This window comes from Ursus arctos, unplaced genomic scaffold (assembly GCF_023065955.2).
Source record: "Ursus arctos isolate Adak ecotype North America unplaced genomic scaffold, UrsArc2.0 scaffold_15, whole genome shotgun sequence".
Taxonomy (NCBI): Eukaryota; Metazoa; Chordata; class Mammalia; order Carnivora; family Ursidae; genus Ursus; species Ursus arctos.
The window spans coordinates 198,150-217,884 of NW_026622819.1; the positions used below are offsets into that span (position 1 = coordinate 198,150).

The 19,735-nt window shown below is 56.9% G+C and overlaps 1 protein-coding gene across 1 annotated transcript in view; it reads left to right on the top strand.

Annotated features, from left to right (window-relative positions):
- Positions 1 to 19,183, top strand: part of PLEKHG4B (pleckstrin homology and RhoGEF domain containing G4B) — an 83,450-nt gene extending 64,267 nt beyond the window's left edge. The window contains exons 9-21 of the mRNA XM_057312137.1: positions 241 to 339; positions 1,025 to 1,167; positions 1,660 to 1,798; positions 4,690 to 5,459; positions 7,917 to 8,169; positions 9,268 to 9,357; positions 9,433 to 9,663; positions 11,394 to 11,564; positions 12,162 to 12,342; positions 13,813 to 13,920; positions 14,159 to 14,416; positions 17,559 to 17,695; positions 19,099 to 19,183. Of these exons, the coding sequence (XP_057168120.1) occupies positions 241 to 339; positions 1,025 to 1,167; positions 1,660 to 1,798; positions 4,690 to 5,459; positions 7,917 to 8,169; positions 9,268 to 9,357; positions 9,433 to 9,663; positions 11,394 to 11,564; positions 12,162 to 12,342; positions 13,813 to 13,920; positions 14,159 to 14,416; positions 17,559 to 17,695; positions 19,099 to 19,104 (2,586 nt within the window). The 3' untranslated portion in view covers positions 19,105 to 19,183. The remainder of the gene's footprint in view (positions 1 to 240; positions 340 to 1,024; positions 1,168 to 1,659; positions 1,799 to 4,689; positions 5,460 to 7,916; positions 8,170 to 9,267; positions 9,358 to 9,432; positions 9,664 to 11,393; positions 11,565 to 12,161; positions 12,343 to 13,812; positions 13,921 to 14,158; positions 14,417 to 17,558; positions 17,696 to 19,098) is intronic.
- Positions 19,184 to 19,735: the final 552 nt, after the last annotated feature.

Below are 19,735 nucleotides of genomic sequence, written 5' to 3' on the forward strand. Positions count from 1 at the left end.
TTGCCAGTGTCCTGGGACTTGTCCTTATGCAGATGTTTCTACTCACACCTGAAACAGCTGTCTCTACCCCAAGTGCCGTGCCCATCACAGCTGCCATTCACAGGCTGTTGGAGAGCCACACTGTGGTGGGCTTGGGAGTACCGCTGAAGTCCAGCTCTGGGCAGGGAGGGTGCTGCTCCCCGGCGTTTCTATGGACGCTAACAGTGTGTCTGTCATCTCCTACCTCTCCCACCATGATAGAAGCTGGAGCCCTTCACCACAAATTGCAAGGATGCCATTGTTTTCCTACAAAATTCAGTCCACTCCCTGAATACCCCCAGGACTCTAAGCACAGCACAGGTAGGTTCTCCTGTATTTTATTTTATTATTTTATTTAATTTATTTTTTAATTTCATTTCATTTCATTTTATTTCATTTCATTTCATTTCATTTCATTTCATTTCATAGATAGGTAGTTGGGAACATAGAGGTTTAGCCAAATCTGTCATCCACAGCAGAGATTTTCAAACCATTTTTGACTTGTAAATCCCTTTCAATTACCAAAGGACTTCCAAAAGACCACTTATTCCCCCATGACAAAATAATAATAATAATAATAATAATAATAATAATAATAGAAATACCACTGCATTTGTTGTGTGCCACCGAGGCCTGAGTAATTAATTACTGTTGGGACACAGAGGTGGACTGGCTGGAGGAAAATCAGCAGCCTAGAGAGCTGGGGCTGGAGACACCTTTGGGTTTACAGGGTATGTGGGCAAGGTCCACACATCCCTGTCCAAATGCCAGGCTCTCTTTCTGCTGCCAAGTTTCAAACTTCCTCCTTTTTCCTCCCTTAGTCTCACCCATCCCTTGGGTGAGAGCATCCGGGACTCCACTACCTCCCTGCTGGGTCAGGTGTCAAGTGTGGGTTCGACCACCCTGCCCTGCTTTCAGCTGGATTGGTAAACACAGGAATTCAGGTCTCACCTAACACTCCCCGTGGAGGAGAGGGTTCTATGCATGCTTCTCCCACTCCATGCAGGAGGTCACAGACTTAATCGGCAAGCATAAAGCAACGATGAAGTTTGTGCTGGAAGACGCACTGCTGGTCGCCCTCCGGCTGGAAGGGGGCACCATGCTGGCACGGCTGAGGAGGGAGCAGCTTGGTACCAGCCAAGACTGCCGGTGAGTGTCATGCTGGGGCAGCCCATCCCGGGGGTGATGCCCGTTTCTGTCACGTGCAGCATCTCCCAGGGGTCCAAACCTCTGTTTTTTCTGATGGGCACACCTTGGACCGGAGCCTATCTACATTTGTATCCTCCCAAAAAAGCAGCAGATCCCTTGGAATGCTCGAGTGGAAGGCGAAACTCATCATAATGGGATTCAGCAGAGGTCCCAACCGAATGTTTCGCTGCCTCATTCTGTCTTGGGGTGCCGTGCCCACCCACTCCCTTTTCCCTTCTACCTGTGAGGCACCTGCACCCGTGGCTCCGGGCAGGTTCCTGTTCCTGCGCTGGCTGGGACCTCCGTGGAGCACTCTGTTTGTGTCAGATGGAAGGGGTGCAAAGAGTGCAGCTGTGCCTTTTACCTAGGTTACCACCAAGAGCATATCGCTTGGGTGATTGCCTATGAACAGCTAGTGGTCAGGATTTGGCTTTCTGACACTTTCTCTTCCAGGGATGCCATCGAGGTCGCCTCCAGGCTGTACGACCAAGTGGACGAAGAGGTCCATCGGCTTGTCCTTGCCTCCAACAGGTGTCTGCAGGAGCTGGAGGGACTTCGGGAAGTGAGGACGCTCCAGGAGGGACAAGGCCACGTAAGTACTCTAGGCAGAGAAGCCAAAGAGGAAAATGTTTTGAAACTCTGCTCCTGAAATAACTACCGTCAATATGTAGTATGTTATAATCCAGACTTTTCTCCGTATACATATGTGTATAAAACCTTTTCAAAAGCTTGCATATATTTCTAGTTAAATCTTTATGCTTTTATCAACCACTATTTCCATAGAAGTGAATGTGAAGCAGGATCCCAGGCACAGCCAGCAGTCAGTGTAGGGCAAGGTCGAGTGTGGCTGGAGGCCTGTGTGTCCCTTCGGGGCAGTCGGGGTTGGGGGATGGCCACTGTCAGGGCATGCCGAGCCTGGGTCCCCAGGATGCCAGCAAGCACCGTGGGGTGTGGGGGCCCGTCCTCCCCGTGTTCGTTCGGTTCTGGCCCCAGTGCCCGGCTCTCCTGTTTCTCACTCTCGCACACATCGCGGCGCCTGCATCTTTCGCACTTGGTGATTGTTTGCTTCGGACAGGTTCCTAGGCTCGGGAAGGCTGGGTCAGGGCCCACCATTCCTGAGGTTTTTACACATTTGCCGAATGGGCCTGCAAGCAGCCTCCCCAGTTGAGGGTCTCAGTCGCAGCCTTGAGAGCGTCCCTTCCTCACTGACGAGAAAATAAAGCCCTCGTCACTGCGTTCGGAGTTTTTATGCTACAGGTGAACTTTTCCTTCATCTGTCTGTGGGTCGTTGGATTTACGCCCTAACAAACAGCCGTCTCCACACTGGCCAACTTGGCAGCCGAGAAGTTTCACTAGTATGCGTGTTACTCACACTGAGTCTCTGGTTCTGTGGCAACTATTTTCCCCAGTTTGTCATTGTCCTTCAACTTTGCTTATGATTGAAATGACCTTTCTACCTGAAGGTCACAGAACGACGAATGTATCCCATCCTAAGACTCTTGTGGTTGGAATTTTCCCATTTACATCTTGAAACGAACCAGAACTTTTTTCATGAGGTTGGAAACGGGACTTCACCCCTGAGAGGTCTCCACTCCGCTGACCGTTTCCTCCTCCTCTACCCTGAGGCTCTCAGGCTGCTGGTGATTTGACATTTTTCTCTCTGGCTCTGTCCACAAAGAGAGTGTGCTCTGCTCTCCTCTGCCTGTGCCCGGGGGTCACTAAGGGCAGTTCCGTGGCTGTGGAGCCAGCCCATCACTGCTTCACTAAAAACTCCTTCTTGGGCCCTCACAACCAGGCATCCCTGGCATTGCCGTCCAACAAGAACCTGCAAGAAAACGAAGTCTTGACCCCTGCCGTGTTCACCGTGAACGAGTGATGTCCCCACGGGAAGCCATGTGGTGCAGGCAGGGCCGCCGTCGGCCCCTCCAGCTCTCCCAGATAGCCCCCAAGTACCCTAGTGCCACCACCCAAACAATATTTCCGGGGTATATTTAGCATAGTAACAAGTTTCAAAATGGAAAGTTCTTAATTTCCGTCTCCTGCGAACAGCCTGCCCAGTTGCACACTTGAGCCTTGGAGACTTGCGGTCATCCCTCTTCAACCATCCACAGACTGAAAGGGGCATATAGGTAAACACGGCAGTTACAAATCTCAAAACCCAGTGTGGCTTTCGTTGCCGTGTAGCCACGTGCAATCTATGCGAACACGCGGTGTGTTTGCACCAGGACTGGTGTGCAGGCTGCGGGAACCAGTTGAACCAGCCCTAAGTGCTGTCTGCAGCTTCCTTTGTCCCCCACGATCATAGAACCAGACTCCTTCACACGTTTAGAAATAAAGCCTTCTTTTCCTACATAGATCAAATTGTGGTTTGAAAGAGGAGAGAAATCGCTGGCCTCTTGGAGCTGCTCTGTCTTGAGAACAGACAGCAGCAATGGCGGGGGTTCTCGACCTTCCGCGACAGGCTGGTGGTGTGTCCACACCAGAAGACACACATGGAAAAACAGAGTAAGCACCGGGCTTGTGCTGGTACTTTGTTCCTTGGGCTACAGCCGTCTTGTCAGAAGAGGCTGCAGCTGATTGAGGAGAACAGCTCCCAGGGCACAGAGGAAGCGATCTGGGACTTCGGAAGGCACCTGAGCACCCGGCCAGCCAGGCTGAGAGAAGGGGGGAGCGCTGGCCGGATGGGCCCACCTGTCTGACTTCAATGAGGCAGTAGGAGACTCCGTGGAGTGCTCTCCAGGGGCCCTGCATGTGGACATTTAGTGAGCGCTGTCCCTGCAGGCCTGAGTGAGCCGTGCCCTGGGACAGCTGGCCAGCACACCCCGACACTGCGCCCCAGGCTCTCAGCCACCGTGTGGGGAATTTATTCGTTGTCCCAAATGGACAAGCAAAATGAACAGGTGAACTTCTCTGTGTTTCCTGCTCTGCTGTAAAAGTGCACTTGTTGCTGGAGACCCCAGGACAGTCGCTGGCGCATAGCATGTGCCTGCAAACCGACGGCACCCAGAGCCCCCAGCAGCACAGCTCCTCTCAAGGGGACCCAGAGCATCAGGGCAGGGGTAGGGACTTCTCTGCCCCACTGTCATGGCCTCCCACACCAGGCAAAGGTGTGGACTAACTGATTTCACAGTCTGTCCAGCCCGGCATCCCGTGGCCCTGGGACAACCCCACCTGCTGTTCTTGGGGCTGTGGAGGAGTCGGACCTCATTGGGCTCAGACGCAAACTCCTCCTGCCTGCCCTTGGGGCGAGTCTGGCTGGCAGCTGCCTCCGTGGGCGGAGGGGTCTTCCTCTTGCTCTGGCCGTCTGGCTCGCCCTGGTCCTTGACTGGGGGAACCTGCAGAGCAGAAGGAGCGTGACCCAGGTTTGCGACCCAGGTTCGCTTGAGCTGCTCGTCAACTGCATGAGATTCGGTGGGGTGCGAAGGCCGCGGTGGCCGTGACAGTCCTCCACTGCCCTGACCACCGCCCTCCTTTGCCACGCAGGTGGATGGCGGGGTGCAGCAGTGCGCTGAGTGCCTGGAGCACCTGGGCCCGGAGCCGGTCACCGAGTATCTGAAGAGCTGTCACCAGGAGGCCACAGAGCTGACTGCGCAGAGCTTCCCCGGGGCCAGCACGGTGGCGGCCGGCCTGGGCAGCCAGCGAGCGCTGCGTCAGTGGCACGCCTTAGGGCTGCAGAGCCCACAGACCCGACTCTGCTTCCAAGAGGCCCTGTCTGAGGTTAGCCCAGACCCTGGCTCCCCGCCTCTGGACCAGAGACCCCTGAAGCATGAGCTTGCCCGGGGGGCCGAGAGGAGGCACTGTGAGCCATCCTGGATGCCCCCCACTGACCCGGAGGGCCACGCTGGGGAGCAAGCCCACCTGCTGCCTGGCCTCCCTGGACAAGCCTCTCTGTGCAGGCAGGAGGGTGAACATCTGGCCCCAGGCGTGCCTTCCCCACATGACAGCCCCACCTACTCCTCTGAGCCCAACCAGACACCCACCACCCACCCCAGGAAACATCCCCTGAAGAAAATTATGAGGAAAACACGAAGCTTTGAGATTGCTCAGCTTGACAGTGGCCCCAGGGATGCCCACTGGCCAGGCCACACCGGGGTCTTCATCAGGGGCCTAGAGGTGACCAGCACCATGGCCTCCGAGAAGAAGCCCCCACCAAGGCCACATGCTGAGAGCCCCCTGGTCACTCGGAACCGGAGTCTGTCCTCTCCCTCCAGGACCCACCGCTCTGAGGAGGACAGGAGGAGGCAAGCAGGAAGGTGAGGTGGGCCCCCCTCCAACCTCTGGGCCTAGCAGTTGGTGTGGTACCAGAGACCCAGAGCCTTTCACAGAGTAGAAACTCCCCAGACATCCCTCCGGGTCCACCGGGTCCTGTCCGGGCAGCACATTGTGTTTGATCTTAGACCAGATGTTACTCACCTCCCCGTGCTCAGCATGGTCAGTGAAAACTGCTTCCTTTTTCGTGGCTTGTACGTACCTAGCTCCCCCGCTCTGATGGTTAAACAACCAGCTCTCATCACTTGAGGCCCATTTACAGAAAAATCACAATAACCAAATCACACCTGGAATATGAAGAAGTTACTTAAAAATTACTTCCAAAAAAAAAAAGTCTCTCAGCACTGAGGTGAGAAGTGTGTGTGTTTCTCCATTGCCCGAATGGAGAGGTCTGTATGACTTTGTTTAATCTTTAAGAAAATGTGTGTAAAAATATAGACTTCAGCAACTGTTAGGATTGAACAGTGGGGAAGAACTGTGTCCAGGCCTCATGACAGGGAGCGCACTCACCTGGAACCACAGGCTGCCGTCAGGCTGCCAGTCCATCTTCACAGTGAGCGGGGCGGGGGCAGGTGGGGCATCACCCTCGTTTTCTTCCCTCACGTGGTGGGTGGACGCGTTTCCTCCTCACACAGAGAAATGCCCTTACGTTTCAGGTTCTAGGCAGCTGTGGTGTAGCTTGTTCAGGGCGAAGCCTGAGCTGGGACAGGAAGGGTTGGTGGCACCGGGGTGGGTTTCCCCGGGCTTTGGAATCCCTGGGAAGGCTCCTGGAGGAGCCACTCTCCTGCTCCCCTGAGCTGATCTTGAAAGTTTCAGAGGCACAGACCGCAGGGATGGGGGACCACTGCTTGCCAGCAGCCCCCAGTCCTTTGCAGTGGGCATCCTCGGTCTGGAGGGAGCAGGTTTGGGAAGCCGTCCTGCCTTTGCCCCTGGAGACAGGTCCCCCCTTCCACCTTTCACAGGCCATGGACCCACCAACCCAGGGTCTGGTAGCAGGACTCCACAGCACACCAGAGAGGGAGCACGTCCTCCTCAGCCACCAGGACCCAGAGGAGAGAGCATTTAACTAACCCAGTCTTCTGTGGAAACCCAGGCCTTCTGCCAGTTGCCCAGAGGGAGTCCCTGTCACTTGGCCAGCAGTCATTTCTCCAGACATTCCTAGCCATTGTGTCCTCGTGTGTCAATTTCCAAATCCCCAGACCATGCTACTTTTGTTTTTGAATATTTAAGGATGCCTGTTTTCAGCAAATGTTGACAGGAGGGGTGCTGTGGGTCCTGGGGCCTCGGGTTTATTGGGGGACCTCCAGGCCACCTGTGCCAGCACTGCAGCAAGGGCTGCAGGCTCCCAACTAGCCAGAAGGTGCTGTCTCCACAGAAACAATAGGTATTTGTAAGGTCTGTTATGTGAGTGTGGAAAGGATCAACTCTCGAGCTGTAGATGGGTTGTATTCAGCAGCCTTTCTGACCACAGGTGGATTTTCTATCATTGGTTGCTTTTCATTGTTTTCTAGTTTAAAAAAAGAAACAAACAAACAAGTAAATACAAGTAATGGCAGAAAAAAGTCTATGAGCCCCCATTAGTATCCTCCGGATTGAGTAATTGAGGAGCGTTGCTGGCAGAATGCCATCAGATGGGACGGGCGAAGAGCCACATCGCCAGCAGGCCAGGCTCTTCTTGGTGCCTCCGGAAGGGCCTTGTGCGACAGAGACAGGTCCCAGGCTTGGATGCCACACCAGCAGGAGCCAGGGAGCCCTCTGCCCCCCCGCTGCCCATCTCTGCGCCGTCCTGGGCTCCGAGGCCCTGCTCTGCCTCTTCAGCTCCAGCTGCTTCTCCTCGGTCTCTGGGCCAGACGTCTCGACCACCTAAAGCTGAGTTTTCAGAAGTACCTTCTGGTAGGTTAGCGGTCCGTGCGCATCAAAAACCATCTCCTTGTAAATCCCCAGCACAGCCTTCTTTGCAGTGTTTCAGTCTTCCTGCTGCCTGAGCCCTCCCTGCAGCGGGTGCCGGAATCAAGACATCTGGTGACGAGAGACCGCAAGACCCGGGCTGGAGTGAGCGGTCCTGGGAGTCTCTTTTTCACTTTATGGAAGGATCTTTTATCCTAAAGGGCTGTGACCAATAGTATAGAGACGTTTCATGCAGCCAGTTTCTTTCTGGTGTGCGTCCCTCCCCCGTATTTCTCATCTTACTCGTTAACGTCAAAGGAGCTTCTTCGGGTAACAGAGCGCACACGACAGGACTCGTTGCTCAACAGGACACGTAATCACAAAGTTCTTGTTTACTGTGCGTCTCCTGCCCGTGTCTAATCACGCATATTCCTCTGGGCTCGCAGAGCATCTTATCTCCGTGTGAAGCAGGAATAACACGGACCAAGGGTCGCGCGAGGCCCGGAGCGAGGCCCGCGCCGGCCTGAGTGTCCACCCACCTCTCTGTCTTCCAGCAGCCGACTGCAGCACATAATGGCCGAGATGCTTTCCACGGAGAGGGAGTATGTTAGGTCCTTAGGGTATGTCATCGACAACTACTTTCCGGAAATGGAAAGAACAGACCTGCCCCAGGACCTTCGAGGGAAGCGCAGCGTTGTCTTTGGGAACCTGGAGAAGCTCTATGACTTCCACCGCCAGCATTTCCTCGCGGAGCTGGAGCGCTGCCAGCACTGCCCCTTGGCGGCGGGCCGCGGGTTCCTGAGACACGTGAGTCCCCCCCCTCAGGCTCTGGGTCCACACAGCAGACTCCCATGTGGTAGGCGGAGGTGACATCAGCCCAGGGTGCCCTCGAAGAGGCTGGGTCTGGTGAGGCCACGTTTCAGGTGATTTGGGCCACAGCAGATCAGGCCTAGGAAATGTGTCCCTAACAGTACCTCAGACCCGTCAATAAACAGACGCCCAAAATAGACAAGAAGCCCGTGGGTCTGATCACACTGGGTGTTTGGCTCAGTGCTGCCTGAAGGCGCCCTTGGCTCCCCAGAGCCGCATGACATGGGGGTTCACCTGCGTGGTCACACACATCCCTCTCCTCACCACTTGGAGTAGTCGGCCCAACGCAATTCCCCAGATCAGTTTGCGTCCTGCACCAGCCCACCCGGTCCCCTTCGCGGTCCTCCTGCATGCAGCCAGCCCCATCAGGGTTTCGACGGAAGCTCGTGGAATGTGCACGTTGACTCGAGGAGGGCTGCTCTCTCCTTGATAAGGGTCTTCTCAACTGCATATGAACATCTCCCTATCTGGGTCTTAATAAAATTTTGAGTTCAGTCCGAAAAGAAAATGCTTTCACCAAGTGGTTCCCGAGCAGTGTGCTAGGCAGTGGGGATGCGGTGGCATCTGGGCAGTGGGCAGATGAGACATTGGCCCTAGCATTATCACCTGTAGATTACCACAACAGAAATGCCCAAGGATGAAAGATATCCCACGTTGCATCTTTTCAGCTATTTCTAAGAAGGTACTTTTAGCCGTAAGGTGGACTCTGTGTTGCTTTATATTGACAACAATGCGAAAATTTGAAATGTTGACACAACTTTGGTTCTTGACTGTTAATGAGCAAACACTCTCCATGCCCCTTCCCAGGCCAGGCTCTGCCTCTTCCCCCAAACCCTGTATTGTAAAGACCAATTCTAGAACTCTGGCATCAACCTGACGTGTCCCCACGTGCTGGGAAGCCCAGATGGTCTTAATGCAGCATGGAGCCTCCTTGTCTCATGCCCGCGGGGGGACTGCACACACAGGGTGGGGGCAGAGGCACAGACTCGGACCTGGGCCCCAAACTCAGGTGCACGGTGCCCTCCCCTTTTGCAGGAGGAACAGTTTGGCATGTATGCACTCTACAGCAAGAACAAGCCCCAGTCGGACGCCCTGCTCTGCAGCCATGGCAACGCCTTCTTCAAGGTCATCCCCCCACCCTGCGAGCCGCGCTGCCCAGCCCCGTGGCCCATGCTGACCCTCTCACCCCGGCCCTTGCAGGACAAGCAGCGGGAGCTGGGCGACAAGATGGACTTGGCCTCCTACTTGCTGAAGCCCGTGCAGCGCATGGGCAAGTATGCACTGCTCCTCCAGGACCTGGTCAGGGAGGCTGGCTGCTGCCCCGCCTGGGAGCAGGAGCTGGGCGAGCTTCGGGCCGCCGAAGACGTGGTCCGCTTCCAGCTGCGCCACGGAAATGACCTGTTGGCAATGGACGCTGTCCGAGGCTGTGACGTAAGTGCCCCGAGGCCCTGATGGGCTCTCCTGAGTTCGGGAAAGATGAGGCCTGGGGTCAGAGTGCATGAGCTATCCTCTGGGGAAGTGTCCTGAAGCCTGCGACCTCCCAAGGGGCCCCCGGATGAGGGCAGTAGAGAGGGGCTTCATGTCCAGGCAACTGTGCCAGGCTCTAAATGGCTAACCATCTGCTCATTGGGGCTACATTAAAACAACTGGATGTATGAAAACTTGAGCTTGGCTGTCAGGCTTGGAGCAGACCGACGTTGGCTTATTCCGTGCCGCCAGCTTCTCTGCTGGGGTGCAGAGGCCCGGTGTCCATGCCCCGCACACGGTGGCATGACAGGACCAGCATAGACAGAAGAGGAGCCCTTTCTCCAGCAGAACCCCTTGTCTCTGACAGCCGGAGGGACAGCCACAGAATTCCCGGTACAAAACGAAAATGTGCATGCCCTGCTAAAAACAGCATTAAGAGTTTCATGAGCAGCGATCTGAGCCTGGGCCCTTCTGGCCGCCACAATGCACGACGGCTCCCAGGCCACCACCCCACATGGATTGTTCTCCCACTGACTGACCCCGGGTGCCTTGCAAAGTGAACTGGCCTATGTGTGGGCACAGCTGGGGATGTGCCGATGCCCTGCCCTTTGACCCCACCTGGGCTTGAAGGTGGGACCCCTGGCTCAGCTAGAGAATGCAGACCCGTGGCTGTGGCCAGCAGCAGCGGTGGAGTCTGGCATGGAGTATAGTTCTCCATGGACAGCTGTGAAGGACACAGGGAACCCCAAGTGTGGGCACCCCCAGAATCCCTCCATTCATCAGGCCCAGCCAAGTCATTTGGGATTGAACCAACCATTCTCAGGCAGCCCCCGGGACAGGGCTGTCCTTGGGCTGGAAGGTCATGAGAGAGACTTAGCAACGGTGTCTGTGGTTTGGGATACACACCACAAAGGGAACAGTAGCCTGGCCAGGGCGTGCAGGCCACGTCCTCCCACGTAGCCCGGACTAGAGCTTGGATGGATTTCTGGGGGTTAGGGGGCAGCTCAGGTGCAGAATCCATCACTTGACTCCCTGTTGGCCCCATCGGGACTAAGACTAGCACCACATCAACAAGGGGGCTTCCATTAAAAGGGACACAAGGGCGTTCAGGTGGGAAGTCAAGTAAAATTGAAGAGCTTAACTTCCACGCAGACGAGCGGGAGCCCTACCCGGCCCTAAGAGTTCTGCACCAGCTCCATGTGTGGGTTTTCCCCATACCTCTGAGCAATTCTCAGAAACCAGCTCGCTGTCCTATAACTCAACTCAATCCTGATACCATCTGCCTGGACGTAGGGTAAGATCCCACAGGTGAAGGGCTCCGTCCTACCAGACGGCCCCCGACACACACTGCACATGTCAGTCGTGACCATCAGAACCCAGAGAAACCATTCACTTACCATCACCAGTTTATTTTAAGGGGCAATACTCAGGAACAACCAGATGGAAGAGAGGCACAGGGCCAGGTATGTGGAGAGGGGCACTGCACCCCCCCCAGGGCACCGCACACGTTCACCCCCAGGAGCTCTCGAGCCCTGTCCTTTGGGTTTTACGGAGGCTTCCTTACACAGGCGTCACTGAGTGAGTCACTAGCTGTTGGTGACCAATTCCACCTCCAGTCCCTTCCTCTCCCCGGGGGGTCGGGGTGGGGTCAGGGCAGGTCCAAGGGTCCCTGAAGGAGGCTTGCTTGTCTGCAGGTGAATCTGAAGGAGCAGGGGCAGCTGAGGTGCCAGGACGAGTTTATCGTGTGCTGTGGAAGGAAAAAGTCTCTGAGGCACGTGTTCCTCTTTGAAGACCTCATCCTGTTTAGCAAGACCAAAAAGGTGGACGGGAGCTATGACACCTATACGTACAAACAGTCCTTCAAGGTAACACATCTGCTTTGCACCTGACGTCACTGGGTGTCAGGTCCTGGTCTGCTGGGTACGAGCAGGGACATGGGATATTTGCTGTTTCCTGGGGTCCAGTGTCTGAGCTTTGAAAGCTACTAGGAGATACTTGTCCTTTATAGTCCCACTGGTGCTGGTTCAGTGGCTGGAAAACAGTCCCCTCACCTGGTAACTTCATTTCAGATTGTGGGGAAGGCGAGCACTGGAGGTGGCCTTCCCCTGGGCCAGTCTCCAGGTGTGGCCCTCACCCTACGGAGGTTCTGAGCTCCCAGGAGGAGCCCACACCTGTAACCCCTTACCTGCCAATACAGAGGAGCACACCAGAGAGGGTCCTGAGGCCCCGTCCAGTGCAACAGCCCCAGGGCACCATAGAACCTTCCAGTCCAGCCTCCCTTTCTCCAGTGGGGAAACCGAGGCTCCAAGACGGAGCCAGTTCATCCCCCACCGTTTGGTGTCTGGGTGAAGGAGCTCCAGCGCTGAGGTGCTGGGGTCAGATGGTCAGCTGGAGAGTGGTCAGTAGCTCAAGTGAGAATCGGTGGTTGCTGACGCTGCCGCCACCTGCTGCTTATGGTGCAGACAGCAGAGATTGGGATGACAGAGAACGTCGGAGACAGCGGCTTGAGGTTTGAGATCTGGTTCCGCAGGCGGCGAAAGTCCCAGGACACCTACATTCTCCAGGCCAGCTCTGCAGAGGTCAAGACGGCCTGGACCCACGTGATAGGGCAAATCCTGTGGCGGCAGGCTCTGCGGAACAGAGGTGGGCAGAAGAGGGCTCTACGTTAAGGGGGCCGGCTTTGAGGGAGAGGTTTGGGGCCAAGGGTTAGGGGCTGGGTTCAGGGCAGGGGGCTGGGGTCAGGGGTTAGGGGCTGGGTTCAGGCAGGGGTTTGAGTCCAGGAGTTAAGGGCTTTGACCTGGGTAGGTGTTTGGGGCGGGTGGCCCTTGGAGAGCCCCCTCCATCCACGTGGAGATGGATGGACCCTTCCATCAGCACACAAACACACTTGCCCTTTACCTGTATATGAGCAAGACCTCTGTCCTCACCCCACAGCAATCCCAGAGGTGTTGTCATAATACTGCTCCATGACACCTTAGGCCCCCTGCTTTCCACCTCACCTTGTTGTCAAAGTGCCCTGCCCTCCTGGACGCTGGGCTGATGGCCCGCCTGTGGCCTCCCTAGAGGTGAGGGCCCTCCTCTGTCAGGCACCATGCCCCAAGTGCCAGGACCCACCGAGGTTTCCTGCTCCTGGGAGTCAGCCGCTCGGTTGCTCCCCCCCCCCCCAACTTCATCACTGGGGCACCTCCTGTTCACACCCACAGGACGGCATTTCATCCCTTCTGGCTGCTACAGATGCCGTCTGCATAGCGGCCCTTCCAAGCCGGCACTCCGTCAGCTCTGACTCCGAAGCCCGAGAAACCCCGAGGGCTCCAATGTCCAAATGTTGAAACACGACCACCTGACCCCTTCGCAGCTGCTACCCTGGCCAGAGTCTTGACCTGTTGTCAGAGATGCAGTACAGCCTTCCCACAGCAGCTTCCTTCAGAGGGGTAGACCCCCCATGCACACGTGAACACACACGCACACGTGTGTGCATACGTGTGCACTGCAGCTGTGCTCAGATCCTCACTGGCCCCTCTGTCCACTTAGAGTGGACCCAGCCCTTTCAAGGAGCAGGAAGTCCCTCTGGCCCGGTCCCCATTACCCTCCCCAGTCTCCTCTGTTCCCACCCCTCCCTCCCCACTGCCCCCACCAACTATAATCATTATCTTTGGTTTTCTTTGCTTGGTTTTACCAAGGAGTAACTCATTCTCAGACTCTCACACTGTGCTCAGTATTCAAAGACATGTCAGTATCTGTCAGTCTTTCTTGTAGCCACGTGCCCCTTGCAGGCTGGTCTTGTTGAGTGGCTCACTGTCCTTCATGCTGACAGGGGACCCCTCCCTTCTCTCCCCAGTTGGACACCCAGTTCCTGGGTCCCATGTCCTCCTTTTTCTTGTTCGCTCCTTGAGCTCCCTGAGAAAGGCCACTGTGAGGCCAAACCAGATGCATGTACCAGAACGGGAGCCCCAGCTCCTCTGGCCGCCCAGCAGCACTTGAGGGGGGGGAGGGTGTTGAGCCAGGCTCTGACATGCTCCTGGTCTGCATGGGTGGTGTCGGGTGCAGAGTGTCAAGAGTGGCATTAAAGCCAAGCAGTTGCTTGGAGAGTTGTCCTGCGTTATTCTGTTTTAGAAGTCAGAATGCAAGAAATGGTGTCAATGGGGATAGGCGACAAACCGTTCACGGACATCCAGCCCAGCAACGCAGCCATAAGTGACCGGGCTGTCAAGAAGGGAGCAGGTAACACGGTTTCAGCCCTCCCCCTCACTCTGTCCCACTGACTCAGACGCAGCCCCTGGTGTTCACCGCGGCCCCCAAAAGCCGGCACAGCAGGCTGGATGGGTGGTGGCCACGTCGTGCCTGACCCGACTGCAGAGGGAGGGACCTGGTCAGTTTCCCAGATGGCTACTTCATTTTCAGGTCTGGGCTGCACTTGGGGAGCAAAAGCCAGACCGAAGTGCTTTCTGTCCCCTTCCAGAGTCGTGGACCCGAGCACCCGTGGTTGTGCCCCCCAGTGACCACGCCGCCCCCTTTAAGAGGCCACACTCCACCATCTCGGACAGCAGTACCTCTTCCTCTGGCAGCCAGTCGTCCGCCCTGGGGCCCCTGAGCCTGCAGGCATGTGCCAGCCCAGCCCTGCTGAGCTCCGCCTACTGCCCCTGGCCCTACGACATGCGCACCTGCTTGGAGGAAGAGGATGAGCTGGAGCAGGAGACGGGGAGCCCGCCGTCCATGCGTGAGTGCGCCTAGGCTCTGGAGCCGTGCACGCTCCAGCCTCCAGCAGCTGGTTCCAGGGGTGGGGGGCAGCTCACCGGGTCATTCAACTCCCTTGCTTTTATATACTTACGAAAGTCTTCAAACACATCATCATTATTCTTTAATTAAAAAACAACAAAAACTTTCACTTCCACCTAAAACAAGGTAACGGGGAATAGATTTAAAACAACCAAGCAAAAAAAACCAGATAAAATGTAAACAGACAAAATATATGAAACGAGATTTTGAGACATAGGACATCTGGCACCAAAGGTAGTGACCTGAGAGACAAGACTGTGATGTGAGCCCTGTGATTGCTCCCGTTTCTGCCTTGAAAGCCCCCGGGTGCAGAGCGGAGAGCCTGCAGACCCCCAGTGGAGGACAGATCAGGGGAGCCCCGTGCAGTGACAGATCTCCAGGGTCTGGGTCCAGGAGAGTGCTGGTCAGCACCACACCTGAGGAGGCTGTCCCGGCCGGTGGCCCTGGAGGACTTGAGAGTACCCCCAACACGCACCTCTTCCCAGTAGCAGATGGGCAGCAGCCGCATCCCCAGGGCGGTGGTAGGTCCTCAGGAGGGCTTGCTCAGGAGGGGGTGTTGCACTGAACATTCCTGCTGACCTCCCACCATGCCATGAATGCAGGGCATTTGCAGGTAACCTAACTGCATCCCAGAGCAATTACAGAAATATCCAGAAGCCGACAGGGTAGACACACACTGCCTGGTACCAGGCATGCAAGAAAGTAGGGAACAGACCATAAGGGCAATAATCCTTCAGGCCAAACCAGCTGGAACTGATGTGTTGTTAGAATTGCCAGGCCTGGCATTCACACCATCATTCTGTGTCCCTGGTGTCCAAAATGTTGTCACAACAGGGAAGGTAGGATGGACTAAACTCCGCACAATAAAAGGCGGCAGTACTCAGGGTGAACGTGTCACTGGGTAGAGCTAATAGAAAGCATGACTTAGTGGAGACGTATCGATAGGAGCCGTCCAAAGTGACACACACAGAATCCAGGAAGAAGATCAGTGAGCTGTGGGACTACTTTGAGTGGCTTCATAAACACGTAATAGAGCCCCAAAATGGAGGGACAACAAAACTTTGAAGGAACAGTGGCTGAATATGTCCCTGATTTGGTGAAGGGTGTAAACCTACAGGCCCAAAGACCAGTGAGCCCCAGCACACATAGATGCGCGTGACAAATTGGAAACCCCGTGACGAACAGAGCGTCTGGAAAGCCGCCAGAGAGAGCCAGCGTGTTCCGTGCACACGCACAGGGAGCGAGGCAGCAGATTTCTCGTCGCAGACAACACAGGGAGGGACAGTTCAAATGCTCTGAAAGGAAAAACCACCAAACTAGAGTTCAGCGTGACAAGTATGTCTTTCAGAAATGGTGAAAGGAGGACATTTTCACGCGTACGAAAGCTGAAACAGTTCCTCACCAGCAGACCGGAAAGGTTAAAGGACGTTCTCCAGGGAGAAGGACAGAGACACTAGGTGGCAGAAAGGAAGAGTCTTCCAGCGACATCTCTGTAAGAGACAGTGGGCTGTCTGAACAAGCTCAGTAAAGGGAACACAACAGTCGTGCCCTTGAGGCCGATGGGATGTGCGTGCACAGAACGCGTGGAGACGTGCAGTTCTGTACCGTGGCGGAGGCGTGTAATATCACAGGAGGCGTCTAATTTGTTAGATACACCCTAAACACCAAATGACCCCTAAAATAACAACACAAACACTTACAGCTAAACCCAACGGGATAAAATGATCCTACGAATAGCTCAACCCTAAAGTACGTAGAAAGAGAGGAGAACAGAGAACAGAAGGACTAAGGGGAAAATAGATGACGGCTGAGCATAGCCGAGACTGCAGGGAGTAGGAATGGGGCACAAGCAGCCTTTGGCAGCGACACACGTGTGCTGCGTGGACTGTGTCCGTGCTGTAGGGCCTCGCGGCCGGGCTCGTACACCCACCCTGCCCAACCGCGCACCGAGAGCCGTGCGCTCCCTGAACACCCCGCGGAGCCGTGTTCTTGAGTGCCGGCCTGCACTCTGCTCCGCCTGGAGGGAGCGGCTGTGTTGGCTGTGGGCAGGGCCCGCCGTGGCTGCTTCTCGCAGCCTCCTGGGTGTGCGGAATCACCACAGGTGTGACGTGGAGGGTCACAGGTGTCCGGTTTCCCAGAAGAATCCAGCCCACGGTACCGCAGCCCTGGTGAGGCCCCTCCTTGGGGCCACACTGCCCGGGACCCGTGTCCTTCCAAGCCCCCAGTGTGCCTTTGCCGCCGTGACAACACCTCAGAGGGCACCACCGGCCACAGACGCGTGTCTGCCCAGCTGGAGGCGTTACGCCTGAAACCTGCTGGGGTGCCCAGGTGCGCCCAGGGCTGCACACCTGCTCGGGACAGCAGCCACCTCGGTCCCTGACCGCCCACAGGGAGCACGGCTGGGGGCGCCCCCGCATGGCCAGCCCAGAGCCACTGCACCTTCCTGGCCGCGTTCTCCCTAGCTCCCACGTGGGCTGGCGCATCCCCAGTGTGGAGGGGGGCTTTCTCTTCTCCCACGGAGCCCAGATGTATGACGAGGCGCCAGGGCCTGTGCAGGAGGGTTCTGTCAGCCACCCTCAGCTCCGTGCAGAAACAGTGCTGTGATCCCGGCACAGAAGCTTGTGGCGAAGCCCCCGCCAGCCGACGGGAGTTGTGCCTACACGGCAGAGCCCGTTCACAGCTTCGTCTGTGGTGACACCGAGCAGGCCTCTGACAGCCCTCTGGGGCGGAGACCTCGTCCTGACCCGCTCCAGCTCTTTATTTAAGCCACGCGGCCTTTCTTTGGCCTCATTTCTGTGTTTCCCCTTTGAGTTGCCTGGAGAGCCCGAGGGTTCCTGCTGGAGGAGAGGCCATCCGAGCACCTCCCTCCCAGTCTGCTGATTTCAGAAAAGCTGGGTCGGGAGCCACTCACTCATGAAGGTGTCTGGCCTCCAGCGGCGCTGTCCCGTCTGCTCCCACGCAGCCTCACAGCCGTCTGCACACAGAAGACACACCTCATCTCTGTTTACACGCTTCAGGGGGCCTTGAGTGCTGAGCGCAGAGGTGGGAGGGGCAACCAGCACTGACCCAGCCCCTCTTTGCAGTGACCGAGGGCACGTCGTCGGGGGACAGTGGCCTCGGGCTCCCAGGGCTGTTCTCTGAGGAGGGCCACCAGAGCGCCTCCCCTGCTGTCCCCAGGAGGGGCTCACAGCCACAGATGCATAGCCAGTACACCACGACGGTGAGTCCCCTCTCCTGAGACCCCCCGCCCCCCAGAGGCTCAGGACCCGCCCAGGGATCCTGGCGCGTCTTTCTGCCTGTGGACTGGCCGTTCCCTGCCCACAGCCAGCAGGGGAGAGCCCAGACACAGCCCTGCATGGACACACAGACACATCCCCCCAGAGGGAGGGATGGGGTGACCAGGGAAAGGGGCCACTCAGAGAGGAAGCCACCAGTCTCTTTCACAGAGATCTCAGCTGACCTTCACCCAGCCTCAGGTCACACACATACCCACTTTGGCAGGCACGGTCCTGGTTCTGGGGAGGCACCCCCATTCCTCCCAGTTCTGGGGAAACAGCAGTCCAGCTTGTGGGCAGCATCAGAGGGAAGGACCGAGTCTGAGGGTATGCTGAGCGTAGAGCGTGGGGGACGGGTCTTTAGTCCACACGCCCCACGTCACTGACGATGACCAGTGACATGGGCTGTAGTCAGCGATTTCCTCTCCTGCCAGAACAAAGGCTTCTGGACAGTGGTTTGACTGGCAGGCTGTCCCAGCTCCCCTGAAGTAATGGGAGGATTCTCTCGTCCACTGCCACCCGAAGGCGCTGCGCGTGCCAGCAGCAGCCAGACTGCCTGGCCATGTCACCACCTTGTCCCACATGCTCCCAAGCACACTCGGCTGGACATGAACAGCCCCCCAGGAGGGGCACCCTGGCCAGCAAGGCTGTTCCCCTGCTCCCCCTGCCCCCGGACCAACCTCCCCAGGACCTTGCTGCCTAAACCCCCTGGAAACTGCACACCCAAGAGAGTGGCATGGAGTTATTTCTGAGAGCTCAGGTATTCCTGCAACAGGAGGGGGCCCTTGGCCCCTGGTGCGGTCACTCCCCCGAGGCCTAGCCATGGGAGCCAGTGGAGACCACCTCCACCCGCCCCAGCCTCCAGGGCATCCCCTGTCAGGAGTGGCTCCTGGGGGATCCAGCACTGTGTCCTGAGAACAGGGGCCTCCCTGACACCCACTCATAGCCCATGCCCTGGAGCCCGGCCAGAAGGTGCTCTCCACACAAGCACTCGTGTTCTCAGATCAGAATGGCAAACACAGAACTGACACATTTCGTGGCCAGAACCGTTTTTACCCCCGATACATTGTGCTGCCAAGGTGGCCACCCGGCAGGCTCCATCTCGGCCTAGGCCCAGGGGCCAAACCCGCCATGAGGGCAGCCAGCCTTGCAGAGAACACTCTTGTCTCTGTTGCCCTGACCTTGTCCGTGCTGGCCCCAAGTGCTTCTTCGAAAGCTTGTGTGTCCATGAGTCTGAGAGCACCCTGTAGGGTGCGAGGCCTCCCCAGTACCTCCCAGATGAGGGCTCTGTGCCGTGCATGCCCTGGGCACCAAGTGGCTGTGAGTAACGACCTCCTTCCTTTCACAGCTGTGACGTGTTCGGAAGAGGCTCAGCCCCTCCAGGGAGAATCCCCGTCAGAGGGAGGAGAGGACCCTCCAGCCAGACCTGTGCCTGAGGTCTGGGAATGAAGCACTCATGCTGGGGGCTCCTGACGCACCCCCACTCCTGCCACTGGCCATGCAGTCAGCATGCCACAGGCCCCGCCTGCCTGGATATTGCCTGGCCTTCCTCCATCCCACCGGCACAGTTCCTCCACCCCAGTTCAGGGGCTCAGAGGGCCAAGTGGTCCAGACCTCCATGTCCACACTGCTCTGAACTCCTCCAATGCTCTGAAGGCTGCAGTGAGGTTGGGGTGGGAGCTCGCAGAACCCCAGTTCCCATGGGGAGGTCCAGGCAGACTTGGGGTGTCTCAGAGTAGGCTGAGCCCTCTGGGACCATGTTACACTGGCCCTCCAGGCAGCGCAGACCCATGGGCCATGGTCCCCTACACTGAAGTGTAGCCCAGGTGCAGGGGGTGCCTCTGAGTGTATTTGGAATCTCGGTTTTCTTTGTTTTTAACGAGACGTGTAGATAGTGGGGCCACCGGTCACCACCTGTGGGCCTGGGACCCAGGTTGGGGTGAGCGCACAGCAGCTGAGCCTGAGGTCTGGGGTGTGGACTGTGC